General features: G+C 42.5%; 2 protein-coding genes across 4 annotated transcripts in view; both read right to left on the bottom strand.

Moving 5' to 3' along the window:
- Window positions 1–11,895, bottom strand: part of disc1 (DISC1 scaffold protein) — a 50,151-nt gene extending 38,256 nt beyond the window's left edge. For 2 of the 3 annotated variants that reach the window (XR_008415783.1, XM_053874626.1), the window contains exons 1-7: window positions 11,393–11,895; window positions 6,803–7,530; window positions 5,959–6,028; window positions 5,205–5,361; window positions 4,967–5,051; window positions 4,607–4,839; window positions 1,293–1,347 (exon numbers count right to left, since the gene is read on the bottom strand). Coding sequence is in view for 2 of the 3 variants with exons in the window: in XM_053874626.1 (XP_053730601.1) it covers window positions 1,293–1,347; window positions 4,607–4,839; window positions 4,967–5,051; window positions 5,205–5,361; window positions 5,959–6,028; window positions 6,803–7,530; window positions 11,393–11,462 (1,398 nt within the window). In the remaining variant the exon portion in view is untranslated. Of the gene's footprint in view, window positions 1–1,292; window positions 1,348–4,606; window positions 4,840–4,966; window positions 5,052–5,204; window positions 5,362–5,958; window positions 6,029–6,802; window positions 7,531–9,572; window positions 9,727–11,392 lie in introns of those variants that run through there. The other variant, XM_053874627.1, reaches the window with a different exon arrangement.
- Window positions 11,896–14,336: 2,441 nt separating this feature from the next.
- On the bottom strand, window positions 14,337–19,073 carry tsnax (translin-associated factor X). The gene is made up of 6 exons (XM_053875478.1): window positions 18,870–19,073; window positions 18,221–18,304; window positions 18,029–18,143; window positions 17,822–17,952; window positions 15,178–15,299; window positions 14,337–14,830 (listed from the first exon to the last, which is right to left on the bottom strand). The coding sequence occupies exons 1-6, from the start codon at window positions 18,883–18,885 to the stop codon at window positions 14,453–14,455; spliced, it is 846 nt and encodes a 281-aa protein (XP_053731453.1). The 5' UTR covers window positions 18,886–19,073; the 3' UTR covers window positions 14,337–14,452.
- Window positions 19,074–19,134: the final 61 nt, after the last annotated feature.

The following is a 19,134-nucleotide window of genomic DNA, read 5'->3' as shown; positions in this document are numbered from 1 at the left end:
TCAGTTTGAACAAAGTGTTGCCCTCTGTGTTAATGTGGCTGTCATGAGTTCAAAACTAGAAAGAAATTGTAAATATCTAAACATCACATTTTTTGCTTTGTTCTGCTCTCTTGTACGCTTCTTTTGTTTATTATTTATTCATCTTATTTTAATAGGTAATATACATTAAATCAATATTTCTACTCACTCAAAATAAATAAATAAAATACATTGAAAAAGCACCATGTAATTAAGTGTTTGTTTGTTTGTTTTTTACAAAATCAATATTTAAAATGAAATGATGTATAATAAAAACCATATTTCAGGCATGTAAAGTTGGTTCAATTTTAGATCAGGGAACATATATTACCATAAATCAACTACTTATTCATGTGTGTATTTGCAACATATTGGCCTGTAAATATCATATATAATGTATATCATATATATAATCATATCTTATCATAATAAAGTCCTGAATTCCATCTTGCTAAGCCTGACTATGTTTTGCCCTGGATTTGTCATTGAAAGGTCACACTAAACAAAACCCTATTTACTGATCACAGTTCTGAATTGAACAGTTAATAAGCTAGTTATCATCTTAATAATCGTTTATATATGTTGCACAATCAAAAGTATCACCAAATTGACTTACATTTCACAGCAGTTTTTTTCTTTTGGCTTGACAGCCCCTCACATTTGTCACAGTATATAATGTGGCCCCTTGGGAAATTGAGTTGTCAAAAGTGAGAAAGTGAGTCAGAAAGAGATTTTATTTCAGCTTGTGGACCTGCGTTGTTCCACTCCACTTCCACACCATGCTGTGGCGGTAAACAAGACATCGCCCTTATCTATTGGCAGTTCAAGAAAAGAAAGTCCATATTTATCATTTAAGTTTGCTCATATATTGTCTTACCATGTCATAAACTTTCATCACATTAAATGATGTTGAATAACATAAAAGAAGATAGAATTCATCTTGCACAAAGGGACAAAAAGCCTCTGTTCAACAGACCACCTATATATACTGGCAGTCATAAAAGGGTTAATATCCAATGCTGCAGATGTCACGCAGCTCTAATTCATATCATCTGTGTTGTCATGGTGAAAGTGCGCTGAGCTTATCAGAAATGATATTTACTGCCTTCAAAATAACAGAGGAGCTCACTGCGCTCACGAATGCACACACTGCTATTTGCTCTGCATATTTTACACAGCCAAAGTGGCACACGCTCCACAGTTTGACTCCTAATATATTCATACACATTCAGTCACTGCTGGCACGTTAAATGTCACAAAAACAGCGTTCTTACTTTAGCGGTTGCTTCTTTGATGGACAGATTCAATGCCTGCTCCTGTTCCTGGATCCTGTGAGGAGAAGTTGAGAGAATGTTTATGTGTTTACTCTGCATCCACTTATTTTCTTGATGAATATTTCAGCATTCAGAGGCTTTTTGGGGAATCTCACTTCGCAGTCTTCACCACACATCAGCAGTGTCATATAAGCTCTGTTTATCCGTGAAATCACAACCATCGTCTTGGAAACGGAGTTCATGAGGACATGACGACAAATTTGTCCAAACAATAAATAAACAAAACCAACCGATACAGATTCCTGAACTTATCTAGGTCGCACTTTATATTAAGGAACATACACTACTATAAATAAACTACCTATTTGTGCAACACATTTGTATTGACTCATTAGAAAGTACTTGTCTGGTTAAGTTTGACTAGGTGGTAGGATCATTGGTGGCAGTAAATGTCTCACAACTTCATCTGCATTTGGTTATGCAAAACAGTATCAATGTTTTATTAACAGAGAAAAACTCAGATATTAGATAATTCTGCTGATAAAGGACCGCTGCAGTCGATTGGCCAATATTATTAGGTGTCAATATGAAGGATGACAAAAAGGAGCCTGACACAACCAGGGACAACAGTAGTTTTAACAGTGATGGGAAACGGCACTTGCTAAAAGCAAGATATCAAGTCGCAGCTCAGACACAGCAGCAGAATCTTCCCAATCTCTGGGGAAAACAACAGTGACATTTTCCAAAAACTGCTAGTTAAACACAGTAGAAGTCGACTCCACATCTCCTGGGGGGGGGGGAAACGAACATTCAACTTCAGCTAGTTTGGCAACTCTGGAGAGGAGATTACACAGTTATTAACCTCAAACCTTATTATCGCCGCATTGTAATGCAAATCTTGGATATTAAAATTATCCTGGTGAAAAGGTTGGGTTGGAGATAACTCGTCCGGAAGAGCTTAAAGTCGATACTGCAGCAATTACAGAGCGACAAAAAACCTTTCTCGGCAGAAGGCCGTCGTTGAAATGACAGTGAGGTTCCCTTTCAAATTTTCAAATTTTTTTCAAATTCTTTTTCCCCCTTAACACACTTTTGGACATGTTTATTAACTATTAAAATTAATTCAAATTAATGTTTATTAATTATTACAATTATTAACAACTCATGTGAATGAATTTAAACACTCTTAGATGTACTGCATTGAGGCTAGACTTGTCCACCTTTAAGGTGAGGAGCACAGTTGAGGCAGGTTGGATATGTTTTTTAATGCCTCCGGATGCCTCCCAGATAAAGTATTCCGGACATGTCTAGCAGGGAGGAGGGCCCAGAGCAGACCCAAGTCACGATGGAGCCTCTTTGCTTCTGAGTTGGCCTCTGTGTTGCCCCAGAAGAGCTGGAGGAGGTTTGTGGAGAGAGGGAGGTCTGGGCCTCTTCGCTTCAGGTGCTGCCCCTGCAACCCGACCTTGGCTAAGAGATAGAAGTTGAATGGATGGACAGAAGTTGTTCGGAAGTACACTTAAACAATATAACAGTATACAATATCATAACAGTTTAACAAGTAATTGTAAAAAAAATACTAAAATATTTTTTTCACAATACTGTACTGTGTATTTTGCCTGGTTTTTCCTTCAAATTGTAAACCTGGGATTCACAAATTTGCAATTATTAAAATGGATCTCCACTTGAAAGAGGAAGAGATATGACCAACGACTTATTCAAGATATGACCAATGACCTGTGCTGGGAAGTGAAATGGGCTTTCACTTCAATGCCCGCTAGAGGGCGGTAACTGTGGCAAACACGTGGGACTTGAACCAAACCGTTTAAAGCCTCTGCTTATTGAACAGACGAAGGTGTTTTAAAAGTAAAAACACTGCTTCATGAAGTTCCGTTTGATGGTGTTTTCATCTTCCTACCTCACCAACTGATCGACCAGACGTCTGTGTTGTTGTGCAACACATGAACTTGAGAGTAAAACCTGCCTCTCACACTCGTGTAACTGTGGTCAGCAGCAACATTTTCAGACTGGGGTGAAAAGTTGACCTTCCACCAGCGTTCCAGATGCATTAACGCCATGTCAATATTTCAGGATGTAATTACCTCATGTAAATTTGCAAACAGGAAAAGCTATTAAGGTCATATTATGAGCAGAAATTAATTAATTAGCTGCTTGAGAAATGGGCATGAAATCCATGATGCGTGACACTGTAACCTTGATGGCATCGCAAGGCCGTGTCAGTGAAATCAGCATGCCCTTTAAATGTTATTCAGCCTTATGCTCCGGATGAGTCTGAGACGCTGCTCGTGGATTTACAGCTCAAGCTCTCCTTGAAACGGGTGACATTTCCTGTTTTAGTTGAGGATGCAGCGCCATCATCGCCAGGAAATGTGAGAGCTAAATATCCAATCTGGGGGTTGCAGTTTCAATCAGGAGTGAGAATAAATGCTTCCCAGTCGAGGTGAGAGCGTGTCACACATCAAATTATTTCAGAGACGGAGGGTCATGGCACGCAGGAGGCGATAAGTACGATTTACACGCGGCTCTAACAAGATGGAAGACAGAGACGCAGCTCACTTGAAAGCTATTAATGTCACCCTGATCACCTGCTTCAAAGGAAACCATTAGAATTCAAGGCAGCGTCAGGCACAGGCGAGGGAGGGAGTCGTGAAAACATCCTTTATGAAGCTGAACACATTGTGTCAATCGCAGTCAAATCCACTTCAAAACATTGTGTTAAAAACTTAAACATCGCAGCCAACGTCACTGCAGCACATGACAGAGTGATTAAGCGCTTGACATGCCAAATAAAAATCGGGCTTATAGAATAAGCTGTGACTGTGGAAGAGACGCGCTCCAGGGGCAGATAAAATCTGTTTTGACACAGGCAGCTTCCACAAAACTGCTGCGACTCATGACTCTCTAGCACCTTCATGCGGTAATGAACGGTACTACAGAAAATATCTACACCATTATTTCTTTTTATTTAATAAGAAAATAAAATAGACATATAATATAGTTCCAAAAATGTGTGTATGTAGGATAAGATCAATATTAGTGATGAAGGAGTCGAGATTTTTTTAAGATGAAACGGTGAGTGTTTGTACGATAGATTCAAACTTCATGTTCGTCCTCGTAACTGCTGTGATGCCGCTATTATATCACTGATAGATTCTTTTATGTGCTCTCGAACACATTAATCACTCTCTTATCACGTACCACTTATTCACAATTGCTAGCACCGCAATATCCATGTCTATTGAACTTTAAATGTAATTTATTAGTGCAAGGATGTCATTGAAGCCAGTGAAACAGACCTGTGTATCGCAGCCGGAGGAGACACTGAGATCTGGGTGCGGTTTTCAGAGTGCACCAGGTCCTGCAGGGTACGCCTCAGTTCTCTCAGCTGGGTCACCGTGTAGTTCTTCAGCACAGATCCCTCCAGCTCCTCAGCCTCCCTCTGCTGCTCCTCCTGCTGGATTTGCAGCTCCAGACTTCGACTGCGGTTCTTCAGCTCGGCCAGCTTCTCCTGTAGCTCCTCCATCTCCTCCTGCAGAAAAAAAAGTCAATGTAAAATCATCATAAAATGTAAGAATTAAAGAGCATGTGACAGAATGATAAAAAAAAGTTTATTTAAAAATGAATATTCATGTAAAATGATGTAAGAAAAAATGCACCTCCACTATTTCTTTCTGTTTTAAAAGCCGTTCTTTGCGCTCAGAGGAATTCTGGTGCTCTCCAACCTCCAGTTCTGAGTCGTCTCTGTTCCAAAGACAAAAAAGTACTTAAGGTCAACGGTCTATGAAAAATTGCAATGGCTGATCGAGGCCAACCCTCTCTACTGAAATACAGATCATAATGTTCTCTTCTGCCGCATGTGACAACGTTGAATTTCCCCCTGATAGCTTGACTGACCTTGCTGGTCTGGCTTCAGTCCTCTGGAGGACGCTGTGCACCACCTGACCGAGCTGCTCGAGGAAGAGGGTAATGCTGGGCTGTCTGGAGGGCAAAGCCAGCTGCAGATCCCCTCGCTCTCTGGACAGTTCCTGAAGCTTCTTCCCAAAACGCTCAGCTACATGAAAACAGAAAGAGATCAGGAGAGGGGATAGATGTAAAGCAGTTCATCTCAGATGTCACATGGATCCACATTTGGTCAGAGCTTTATTATATTGGGCATAATCTAATAGGTTTAAAATGTATGAAAATAAATAAGAACCGGGTTAGTTTGTTCCTGTCTAAACACAACTGGTGGTGTATGACCCTCATGTCAGTCAGCACCCTCTTGTTCAACTGTATAATGCCAGGGATTCATCGTTTCATACCACTTTACAGAGGGATCTTTAAGAGAGAAAAGGAAGTGAGCTGAATGTTCTGATTTCAACATTCTGTCCTCACGTGTTCATCAGACATTTCAGTGTGACCTACTGATACTGCGATGAGTTAATCCAATAACAGCATCTGACTATACTCCAAATGCATCTTTGTCTCATAGATATCATGATCCAGATGACCGTCTCAAGAGTGAGCTATTTCAATAAGTGCTTGACCTCCTTTGTCAAACGCTGAAACCAAATTCAAAGATATTTGTCAAATAGAACACGAGTCCTTCATTAAAGTTGAAGCGTCACTTGTGAAACAGACCGTCAAAGGAAAACATGGAATCTCTTACCTGCATCATAATCGTCATCCAAAATAGCTTTCTGTTGCAGTCGTTGAAGCCTCAACATCATGGATTCAATCTGACCGGGACAGAGAACAGAAGAGCGATTATCCAACAGTCCAGTGTCCAACTGGTATTTATTCAACGTTCCAGAAACGTGGCACTGACATGACACTGTGATGATGCCAGGTTGTCAACAGTGAGAGAAAGTACTGGGGCTCAATTCTAGATCCATTACAGAGTAAATATATACATTTATGGGGACCGGTACAAGACAATTCAAATGGAATATAAAGTTATGGTAATATTTTCTTTACTTCAGCTTTAGTTTCATTTATTTCCATGTACTTATTGAATAACAGTGAAAAACTTTCTTCTTCTTTATTTTACAAAGTTATAAACAGTTAATCGGAGAGAACTACTTCATGTTTTATAATTACAATTCCACAACCCTGCATTATGATATGTAAAGAAATACTTGAAGATCTATAAACCAGCATTGGTTACTCATTCAAGCACATTGTGGACAGCATTTTTAAAAGTGCTACAGAAAAAAACCTTTATTATAATTACTTAAACATAACTGTTAGGAGGCAAATATAGTCAAATAAACTGGTGAGTATTTTTTCTTGGATACTATTATACTATACTACTTATACTATCTTCTTCCTGGAAATTTATGTTTGATATAAACTGAAAACGTTCTATTGAATAAGAACTGGAGACATTATTTTCAAGCTATATTATGAATAGTTAACTCAGAACCTCCAGCTCATTGGGTGAGTAATCTGTTATGGGAAAACTCATGTTGTTAAAAGCGTTAAAAGTGACTTCAGTCACCGATTGATCTCACCTTGGTGTACGTGCGGTTGCTCTGCAGACAGTCCTGCAGCACGCACTCGTGCTTCTTCACCAGAAGGTCCCAGCCCTGGTCAAGAGCGGGCGTGGCGCTCTCATATCCAGAGGATGCCGAGGCCGTGTCCGAGTCCACCGACAGCGAAGACGTGACCTCAGTGTCCAGCGGGGGGGAGTCGCGGTCGGACAGGAAGTCTTCCCTTCCCTTCCACGCTGTTTCCCGCCAAAACCTTCCGTCTGAAGAATGACCTTCTTGGCTGCCGCCGAAAGAGAAGCGCTTAGAAGCAGGAGGCTCAAGGCATGAGGCTTCAGTTTCTGGTGCTCTGGTCAAGCCTGGCTGTGTAGTCAGGGACTGCCTGATGAAGCTGAAGCTGGAGCTGAAGGTGTCGCTAGTGAGTTCAGTCTGTGGCAGCAACTTGTCATGCTTCGAGGTGCCATCGCTTTTGCCCACAAGAGGAGCAGAACCACAGCTAAAGTTAGAAGTCCAAACACCTCTGTTGTCTTCCAGGTCACTCGCAGACATTCTGGCAGCAGGTCTCACAGTAGTAGGTGCTTCACTGAGATTCTCATTCAGAACACAAATAGTCCCTTCATCCTCCTCTTCCTGCCCCTGGTCTCGCCCATCAGTAGTGCTCTGTAGTCTGGACTGCTCTCCTCTCATGTAGCCCGGCTTCCGGTGTTGCCTCTTAGCATCGGAACTGCCAGCTGCCCGTGCCACTCCGCCACCTGTCCAAGCAGAGATTAACTATTAATCTGTGCAAGGAGATAAAAAGTGACTCATTCCGATGGCTGGATTAGCAGGCCCACTTGGCACGCTGGGAAATCTGTGAGCACAAGAATGTAATAAATCTCTGCCTTGAAAGCGCGAAGCACCACATCAACCCTGGGCAACTGAGAGGCCAGCAGCTGTTCCAGATGTGGGGGAATGAGGTGAACACATCGTGTGAATACACAACTAAGGTTTAAAGAATAATCCACCTGGCATAAAGAAATCAACCAGAAGTAGCTAGGCAAAAGGGGATGCAATTCTGATTTAACATCATTTGAGCGCTACAACAGTGTCACAGTCGAGATCCCTGCGATTATTCCCAGCTACACAGGGTGAGAGGAAGAGGATTCCCAGGACAGGACACATTTTTGGACCGGTAAACTGTGGTGTCCACAGGAAACCCATCGAGCTGAACCAAGGTCCAGCCATGGGGTCAGCAGCCTGAGTAAAGCGGATCAGTCTTCCCACTCCCCAGAAACCTCTGAGGCGTTCCCAGGTCGCCTGAGAGACATAATCTCTCATGCTTATCCACCATCACAGAGGCACGAGGAGAGGGCGCCCAAGCCACCTCAGCTGTCCTCTCTCATGTGGAGGAGGGGCTCTACTTTGAGCCTCTCTTGGATGACTCAGCTTCGCACCCTAGTTTCAACTGTATGTCCTCATCAAACACGATATACAAGTGAATTTATGTGCTTCTTTTGGATATGGATTTTTTTTACTATTTTTTCAAGTTTTTTTGGCACTTTTTCATGGTCATTTTTTCATGCATTACAACAATGGCATACAAGTAGATTCATGATCTTTTCCGAGATTTCTTTTGAAATTTGTAAAAAGTAGGGCACGATTTTTTTTCCTCTTTTAACTGTTTCTTCACAACTCATGTTGTACGCAAAACTGCTGCGAACAGCTTGTCTTGTCTACAAATCTTTCCTCTCTGCATACGTCATCATAAGAGTTCAGATTTCTCACCGTTTCCATTTGATGGGACAAATTATGCCAGAATTTTTGTCTTTCATTTAGCAACATTTTGTTTCCCAATTATTAGCTGAGTTAATTCATCATTCTTGTTATTGTGTAGTTGTATTTTCAAAGACAAAAACAAGTTTTTCAAAAGCTATCCATTCATCCATTCACTCATGTGCATTGGTGAGAAGAAGAGTTTGTCTTAAATGCTGACACATTAATGTCTAAGATTTAGTAGCAGCTCAAATGTCTGAATGAACAGGCCTTTTGTGTCCATCTGTGCAGCTCCGTCTCTCTGCCCACACACACTTTGGACACTCAAACTTTTGTCCTCCGAACAGTGTGAGGATTCGAGATCAACTCATTCAAACTAGTGTTACATTTATTACATTTCTTTAAATTGGCGGTATGTTTTGGATCATCTTCTTCCCTCCCACAGTCCTTTGCGTGCCTGACCTCACATGACCTTCGATGATGTCACTTTTTAACTGCAGAGAGACGCCACTTAAGGGACAGAGCTGATGTGGAGTAGGAGACAGAGGGGGTGTTCCCATTGTCTGGGTTTGTCCACTGCACGCTAAAAGCGATCCTTGTCCACACTGACACTCATGTTACACACAACTCGATTAGTGTGTGTAAGCCGGCCCATAACCGGTGAGAGAAAGTCGAGACTCTCAGGTATAGAATACACTGGAGAACATTCACCATATGGCCCGGCCCATGTTATTAACGGTCACTTGGAAGAATGGAAGCAGTGATACAGTATCCTCTCCATGTTTCGATTACACAAACTCTTCTCAGCAAAGGGGAAGGAAATGCCTGCAGGCTCATGTGTGTGTCTGACAGAGAGAGTCTGAGGGGGGTCAAGAGAACGCAAGTTGCCACTTCCTGTCCAGATTCGCTAAAATAGTTTGCAGGAATTCCGGCAGCAAATCAGGAAAAGCCAGGCGACTTCAACATGGACAAACCACTTTCAATGCTGCTGAGAATTCAGGAGAAGCTGAAGTGCTTCAGCTGGCCGACTCCGATTATTTACCTTAGCAGATTGCAGAGGCCCAAGTCCCAGCCGTGAAGTCAAACACCGCGTCTCATTGGCTGCTGAGAGTGCTTCCACCAACCAAGGGTGGAATGTGGAGGAGCTCATGAAAACAGAATGGTCGGAGGAACAACAGATCCCGCACACACACAAGCACACACGAGTCTTTGAATGTGCCTGTCAGCAGCGCTGCTCGGCAGATGTGTGTGACTCAACTGGGAAGTGAAACTCTGTCCTGCGCATCTTTGATAATCACTCAAACTGAGAGTGCTATGGTGGTGATAATCACAGACTAATAAGGACCAACACTCTCTTCTGCGACTCAGAATCCTCCCCAAGCCTCACTTCCTGTCAGGTCACATGGGACTAATAAGACACCAGCTGGATCTGGGGGACTGACGACAGATACTGAGATGCTAAGCCGCAGCCACTTGGAGAGTATCTTACCTCCATTTTAAAAAGAACACATTTATTTTATGTATTTTTTATTATGTATTCTTTACTGTTTCTACCTTTATTGTCAACAGTCTGCACTGTTTTTTGTCATGCCATGTTTATTTATTATGTATTTTTCAATAGTTTCAATTTCTGGCATGATGGTGGATCATTTTTGTTGTTACTCCATCTTTGTTGTTTTTTGTAATATTAATTATTAAAGCGATTTCCATTTTTACATTGACCATTTATTTCATTATTCACTATTAATGTGGCTGTCACTTTTATTATGATTATTATTATTATTGTTGTTGTTGTTAAATGAACTACATTTTTCTTTTCACACATTCAAATATGTATTTATTATTAAAGCTTTAAGGAAAGAATATTTGTGATTTTTTGGGGGGGTATTCATCAATCTGACCCATTTGTCTGTTTTATCTGTTTTGCTGTGTTTATTTGGGAAGCTTTAGGGGGTGACACTGACTGACACCATCTACCTCACAGATGTGCTTATATTTGACATTCCATAGCTGATGTGGGGCTGAGGGAAACCAGAAAGCTGCTCCACTACTCCTCATGCTTCGTGTACATCTTACAAGAACCTGTTAAATATGTCAAATCCAGTCTCCACTCGCAAGAGTCAGCAGACCAATCGCATTTGTGATTAACCAACTGTGGAATTATCACACACTTTTAATGAGCTTTTCTTCAGCACATTACAAACTAATCTTCATGATGGCCATATGTTTACTTCCGTCACACGTCTGTCTGTCCATTCTGTGAAGAACAGTAATCCCACTGGTGACCTGCACCTCAACTTTGTTCATGAAGACAGTCACATTCATGCACGTTTTATTCCAAATTCAGACCTAAAACTAATGATAATAAAATGAAATATTACAGTGACAATAACCAATTGTTGTTCATTATGATAAAGGGGTTTTTTTGGTTCAGTCGCAGTCGAATGATTATATCAGCTTTTGGTTTTGATGCTATGATTTGTATGAACAATAAATACACCTTTAGACAGCTTTATTGGCTGTTTGAAAATAGCATACTTGAGGCCAAAACCACACTAAGTTGAGCTGATGTTTTTGACCGAACACTACATTGGCTGAGGACACATGTTTACCTTCATACCTCGCATGTGATTCATATATTTACAGCTTATGTAAGAATTTGAACTCGCAGGACGTTTGGGGATGGGAGAATAACGCTTCAGCTGGAGTCGAACTGTGACCAGGAAGACAAAGCTTCTACAGTGCAGTAGAGAACAGCCAGATAATGGACGGCATCATTGACAACAGCGAGGAAAAGAACCGCGCATTAATGCATTACAACAGCTGCTAGGAGCCCGGAGGCTAGTGTCACAGGACTTTTACCTTCAGTCTCTTGGCGGGTGGGACGGACGGAACCGCTTTGACAGCCCAGACCCAGCAGTCCCGCAAACATCCTCTCATCCAAACTGGGTCCAGAGCGAGGGTCAGATCCCGGTCCAGCAACTCACGACCACCATGTTTGTACGAGAGTGGGAGTCAAGCGAGAGGCCTGAGCTCATTTCCGCCGTGGAAAAGTGAAGCCTGTCCGTCTCCAGAGCCGGACTCGATTTAGAAAGAGTTCAAAACAGTCCCGTTTGTTCTCAGCAAATATTTCCAGATGTGGTCCGAGGGAAGTGGATTCAGCCCAAACAGCTGCTGCTGCTGCTGCTGAACTGACGCTGCGCAAGCAGGTAAACGGTGGAGGAGAAGAGCCGAGATCGAAGAAGTTCTGGTGATCCGATGATAGAGAGAACCGTTAGCTGCTGCGCTGTCGTGTCGGAGCTGAGACGTGTTCAGGAATCCGACTCCACAACTCTTCAGACCGCCTCAGCAGCCAATGACGTCCCTCCTCCCTCTTCCACGCAGATCAACAGCCGTCCTTCCTCCGCGGTTTGACTTTTAATGGCGTTTATTAGTGTTTAAAAGCGTGTGAAAGCGACAGTTATGACTCAGTATTGAAGCGACACATACGTTTCTCACCTTCGTCACACACCAACCCAGGAGACTATGCGGACCGTTGGGTTTGTTGTGGCAAGTGCCTTGCTCAAAGGCAGGCAGGAGCTAAACTTGCAGCTTTGAGGGCTTCACTGTTGAACAAATCTTTTGACTGTATTCTCCTCTGTTGCTGTCATACAAACCAAAACACTCACTGTCTTCAACTATACAGTATACCAACCTATTCTGCTCGCACAATACACACAAAACCTGCATCAAAACACACATGAACTACTCGCATGTTTGTATCTCTACCCTTGTTGGGACCTCTGAAACTTAAAACCCAAACCCAATTATAACAACCCAGTTATTTTTTTAAGTCTTCATCCTTAAATTCAGGCTTAACCTTGTGGGGTCCAGCCAAAGAAGACATAAGGTCACCATAAGGATAGTGTTTTGCCAAGAAGTGGACCCCACAAGGCAGGATACGCACATGGATTAAAGTATTAGAGGAGCTTGAAAATAAACATCCATGTATTCATTCATTCATATTCATTCAATAATGACACATTGTTAAACCGAGACACACACACCAAGACACACAAACTACCCACACTGAACTATACACAAACCAAAGCACACAAACTGAAGACTTAAACACAACCAAGCACACACACCAAAACAAACGCACAAATGCAAAGTATAGTATATAAAATGTATACAAACTTAAACTGAAAAACGTATATCATTCACCTGTGCCACACCTAAAACACCTGCTGAAGGTCCACACAAAAACAAGCCCACACCCCTCTATATAAGGAACACACACTACCATACACATCCACAACAGGAAGACACACACCAAAACACACACATAAAGAAATGTATACTCCAACTAAAAAACATGGAACATACACCCCCTGCACACACAGTTTAATCACTCTGAACTCACTCACTCACTGAAATTAAATCTCAACTGAAGCCTCACAAACTGCCACACAAGCACACACCAACTGAAAACCAAAGTACGCCTTTCACGCCTGTGACTCCCTGAATACACAAACCAAACCACACAAACCGAAGACTTAAACACAACCAAGCACACACACCAAAACAAAGACACAAATGCGAAGTATGGTATATAAAATATATACAAACTTAAACACAAAAACGTATCGATGCACTTGGCCAGACACACTATAACATAACACATTCACATAGAACACACAACAAACATCATCAATATCTTTTGTGTGGCAGCAGGGTGTTTGTGTTGTGATGCTTCAGTTCAGTTACTCAAATCCTCCTCGCCTGCAGCACATTGTGCGTCTTTGTTTCTACTGTGAGAGGAATGCAGGAGAAGAAAAACGCCATTGAGTGGCATCAAAGTCTTTTCAAGCTCCTTCCCACTCATCTGAACTCCTCTTTCATTCGTGATGGACAAGACTCGGGGAGTCTCCCTTGTTAGCATTCAGCCTGCAGGAGAGAGAGAGAGACGCTCACATGTTGGCTGGGATCACCTGCAGAGCATGAGAGTGTTGAAGCTCTTAATGTCTTCTGGTGAGCAGATCTGTGCACCGCCTGTTGACTGTCACCATGGTGGGCAGCAGAAGAACATCATGACATACGTCAGCTCGCTCTTTTCACGGAGCTTCTACCTCTTAACGGTCATGGTTCTAACCCAACTTGACGCAGCATGGTGCTGGTGTGTGTTCCAAATCCAGTCGCTGGCCAGTTTCTTCCAGCTACTGTGTCGTCGGTCTGCCCCATGGCCTCCTCCCAATGGATCAACTCTGTTCAGGAAGACATAGGAACTCATGTCGCTCTTCAAAAGAGAAGCATGGTGCTGGACTGAAGTAGAGTAGAACCCCCATTAAATGAAGGTCACATTTATATACGTCATTCAAATGCCTTTATATCAGGTTAGTAATGAGTAAATGCTTATTTCAGTCGTCTCAAATGCACTGCATTGTAAACGTGTTAGTTGACAAATTACATGACATGTTTATGCATATTATATCATGGTATATGGTTTCTTAATTGCTCCATTACATGCATTTCAGCCAATAATTCTAGGATACTCTGAGTTTGAAAAGGAGCAGAGAAATCCTTAAAAATGTAGCGCCAAGTTGTAGTACGCAGAAGAGCCAGCAGAGGGCGGGATTGGAAAACATAAAAAAAGGACTAACTCGGACGCCCACTTGCGATGTTGAGCTTTTTTTTTGGGAAAGCGGAAGACATTAGTTTGAAAGGAAAGCTGTCAGAGTGTGTGAGCATGTGTGATGTGGCTTCCAAATAATATGCATGGTCAAATGTATCACGAGCTAAATGAAGAGAAAAGTCAACTGTGCCAAATAATTTTATTGTAATAAAAACTCAACAGTCATAGGACAAGTTTCCAAACTTCTCGGCAAGTGCAAAGGACACATAGACACAACAATGAAAGGAACAACTCCCACGGCAGCGGGTCTAAACCACACCATCCTCCGGGTCGATTAGTGTATTCCGGCTGGAGAAGACGTCAGCGAGCATGTGTTTGGGGATCTCGGAGCCGCGGACCCGCAGCGTGTAGCAGGCGTCCTCCACCTTCCCCAGACTCTGCTTCAGCGTGTGCAGCTTCTTGGACACCTCATAGGGGCCGGTGTTACCGATGAGGGAGAAGCCGTCGTGGATCTGCCGCAGGAACTGGCTCAGCTGGAAGGGGGTGTCGATGTCGCCGTTGCCCACGCTGCCGATGCACATGCGCATGAGCTCTCCCGTCAGGTCGGCGACACCGAGCAGGTAGTCCGCGGGCGTCACATGGAAGGTGAGGACCTGAGCTCCCTGCGCCAGAGGGTCATCCACATCCTGAGGCAAGAGAGACACACAGAACACAAATATAAAGTGTATAGAAGAAGAAGACTTATCCATCTTCAGCGATTAATTATCGTGACGCTAGAGCTTTCGTCGTAGAGAAGCCAAAACTTTCGAATCAAAGAGAGACTGTGAATAGTGTGCTATTACTGTTCTCGGACCCAAGTGCCAGAATTCCAGAGATATTCCAGGTTTTGTGACCAATTTTTTCCCATTGACAATAAGAGATTCAGAAACTCCTCATGCTAACCACATTTAAGACTTTCTAATGAGTCTATGAAATCTTGCCTTATTGGCATCAGAATTATTTGTTTCCACTGCATTTGTAATAACAAATGTACCGTGGCTTCAGGCTTCTCTGTCTTCAAGTACACCAGCCTGGCGTTGATCTCCTCCAGACTGATAAGTGCTCGATGTCGAATGTAGTGCTGGAAAGAGACAGCCTCCACGTACTCCTGGATTCCTGCGCAACATAAAGCACATGGGAATAAATGTGTTGGTCGTGGAGCATGATGGATGAAGCAGGTCAGCTCCAACAACACGCTATCTTCACAGAGCAGATCCCACAAGCAGATAAAGAATGAAATAAGACTCGTTTCCCGTCTAAATCTTTTGAGTCGGCAGCAGTGTTGTGTTTCTGTTACAGGCTGGGATGACCCCTCATTTGTTTTCCGGGCCCTGAGTAAACAACAATCAAATAATCGCAGGACGGAAGACTTTGTGTCTGAAGTTTACTTTTGGAACGGCAATTGAACTTCAAAAGGGGCTGGCTATCTCTCTCCTGCTGACCGCTGTGCGCCAGTTCATCCCCAGGCTGACCAACTTTCACCGGCTAATTGCTTAGACAAACCAGAGCGAGGAGCCAAGTTCGTCTTCAAAATGACATGTCAGCATCTTCAGCCACAGATTCCAAACTTACTTTCATAGATGTAAGAGTCAAGCACAGCATTACTGTAGCAACTTCACACTGTGATCAAACTAATCCCATTTAGTAAATGGTTACTACGTGTTAAAAGGCAGTTAAAAAGGCATCACTATGATGGAAAAATAAATTATTATTCATTTGAAATAAAAAAATAACATCAAAAACGTCTGAAACTGTTTTCCGGTGACTCACGAACAAACTAAGCTCAACGGCAGAATCACTTAATGTTTGGCAGCAGTTTAGTTTAGATGTCCTTTATTAGCCCCGGAAGCTCAAATGAAATTAAATTGGCCTCACAACTTCAGCAGCAAGACATTTTCATATCGGAATTTCCTGCTTTCATGATGGGAACAGCTCAAATTAAAAGTGTATTTCAGACTACAAGTCAACTTCCAGTCACCTGATAAAAAAAAGGAATAAAAATCCAGATGTTTTTTTTAAACATAAAACACGCCTGTTGCTGCACAGCTGCAGCATTTAAAAGGATGTGACCAGAAAAGGTCAGACTGACTTTCAGGACGCCGTCGGTGGCTGAGAAGTTCTGTGGATTCAAAATAATCCCTTACAGATGGGATTTCACTGACGTTCACATATTAATTCTGCTGCACAAATGACCTTATTCAGGTGGAGCATATCCCAGCTACCTGGGGTGAGAGTCTGAGGACACCCTGGACAGGTTTAACATTTAACCACTTGGAGATGAACTCTGGCAATGACAGCTTGTGTTTGCAGAGCTGTTGCCGGGTCAAACTGCAGGCTTATCGAAAGCCCTGATCTGTTATCAAGTAATTAGGTCCACATTTGGCCTCGAAACCTTTAATAGGACTTAAGAGGAAGGACGAAGCGGAGCCATTAAACACGGCCGGAGACTTCATGTCCAGCCAAGACTAGCAGGGGAACCTGCGCGCCGGGCAGTAATCTAATAAAGGAGATAAAAATGAACAGAAAAAGAAGGGACGGCTCTAATTGGTGGGAACTGCCATTGGTCACGTCGCAGCAGCGATTCCAGAGTGACTGCAATCTAAAATGGACTTTCCTGGCTGCCAGATAACAGCCAGCCCAAACGCCCTGAAATGTTTCTCTCCAGACATGTTGGCAACCAAAACACAAACTGATATTGATGCAAGCGGGAAAACATTGCTATCATAGGGTGTGTCCGTCGTTGCATGGCATCGATAGTATAACATTTTATGACGGACAGATTTGAACTTTCACCTACAAGTGAAAATAATACCAGCATAATGACTTTATGTTCCGCTCGACCCTTTTAGTGGAATTAAACTGTTGGAGTGCAGGGAGAGGGTGAAGGTCTTTGTGGGGCAAGCAAGCAATGTCACTGTTATCACATATATTACAAATATAGAATTATTGCAAAACAATGTTTGGGAAGATGAGCTGGAATGTAAAAGTTGACTGGATTTGTTTGCCTCATAACAATGAACTTTGAACCAAAGCTCATCATTAAATACTTCCTTAGTGCCACTACTTGATGTTTGCTTGCTTATAAGTCGAGATGCTCCCATCAATTAGTCACCGATCGTGATCTGCCGATTTCAGCGTGATCTGTGAATGCTGATCACAACAACCAATCACATGTGACAGCCTGCGCTGTGATAAAGCCCTGCTGGTGGTGATGCATTCGCTCTTCTCTACTCGCTGCTCACTAACCAGCTACATGTCTGCTGTAAAGATTCTTTCAGTCTGTTGTGTCCACCCTTAACATGACTTCAATTTCAACAAGGATTGTTGACTTGCCCCACTGTGGGACAAATAAAGGACATCTCAACTAAACTAAGCTTGACCACGACTTTCACGTAGCTGAGGTTGGGGCGCAGAGGCAACAGTCAAAGCTCAGTGGCAATGATTTCCCTCTCCCCGTAGACCACAGATGCTCCCAAAGTTACAATCTCTGCAGCATATCCTGGGACTGCCCCAGGACCTCCTCCCAGGTGCCCAGAACATTCACCCAGAATCAGCAAATTTCATGAGCAGCTATTTATAGGTCTGACTCTTGAATTGTTGATCTCAGTGCTGCAGTTTGGTGTTGGTGCAGGGCTCACCTGCAGAAAACGCTCTGTGAAACTGATAGATGTCTTCTCCTGTCAGCTCCTCTGCTATTTGGCCGATCTTCTGTCTGACTCCATCAAGCTTTACGTCCGCATCTTTTAGGATGTCTTCCACATTTGGGAGACTAAAGATTCAATGAAGGAAAACTGAAGTTACAAATTTGATACAATTTTTTTGTCCTATAAGTTGCCAGTTTCTACCTGGTGACTCTGTGCAACAGAAAGATGGTCCTCTTGCTCTCTATGGTGATGTCTCGGCTGATCTTCACAAGACGCTCATGCTTGTCGTGTTTGGTGTCAAGCTCCCGCTGGAAAACTGGAAGGTTGATGAGAACGTTTAGTCAAACTCACTGACCTCACACCAGAAGAACTGCTGAGTGTGTCATGATATACCTTTGAAGGACGCAAGCATGGGCGAGTTGCCATTCGAATCATGATCACGCGCACTGTCAGCAGTTTTCTGCACACATCCCTCAGCTGAAAAGTGACCGTGGCACATAAGTAATAATTAAATAAATTCATGAATATTACTCTATAATAAAGTGGGGTACAAGAAAATGTTGTTTGACAGCATCACAAAAAAAACTTTTGTCATATTACTATGTAAAACGTGATACAAAAAATGTGTTTATATTTTAATGGAGCATCGAGATCAAATCTAACTCTTCCTCACTTAAGCCAATGCTGACCACCGCTATGTTAAACTACTCTCGGGTAGACACTACGTGCCAAACAAATACATACACACATAACTTGAGGCAGGTGACTCTCCAACTACGAAGTGCACGACATATGAAGACGAAAATACGTTTTAATTACGTAAAAATACGTAACTCCTGACATTTATTTAAATATTGACATAACTTAGGTGGACACCAAGCAAAGAAAATGATTTGATTTTGACGATCAAATGCAACTGTGGTTCATGAGACTTTCGGCCGTTGTCACCAAGCTTAAAACTCCATGATGCTAACAACAGAAACCACGCCGCATTAGCATGGCCATCCTGTTTCACGTTTTTAGCCACATGCACCCGACTTACCTTCACGTTTGCTCATGTCTTGCAATTTTTGTCCCTGTATTTCTTTATAAAACAAAAGAACACGGCGATGCTGTTAATTCTCAAGTAAATGTGCGGAATGCGTGTTGCCTGCAGGAGTCGTGATGACGTCAAAAGGTTATACTGGAGGAAAAAAGGTACTTGTTTAGTCTCGAAGACGACTCTTTTTAGAACAATTCCCCAACACCGTATTGGGGCTAAAATGAATTACAGAGTAATACACGTTATTTATTCATTTCAGTCAGGC

Source organism: Synchiropus splendidus, chromosome 9, assembly GCF_027744825.2.
Source record: "Synchiropus splendidus isolate RoL2022-P1 chromosome 9, RoL_Sspl_1.0, whole genome shotgun sequence".
NCBI lineage: Eukaryota > Metazoa > Chordata > Actinopteri > Syngnathiformes > Callionymidae > Synchiropus > Synchiropus splendidus.
Note: the sequence above shows the minus strand (reverse complement) of the source record. Positions and strands in the feature narration are given on the sequence as shown.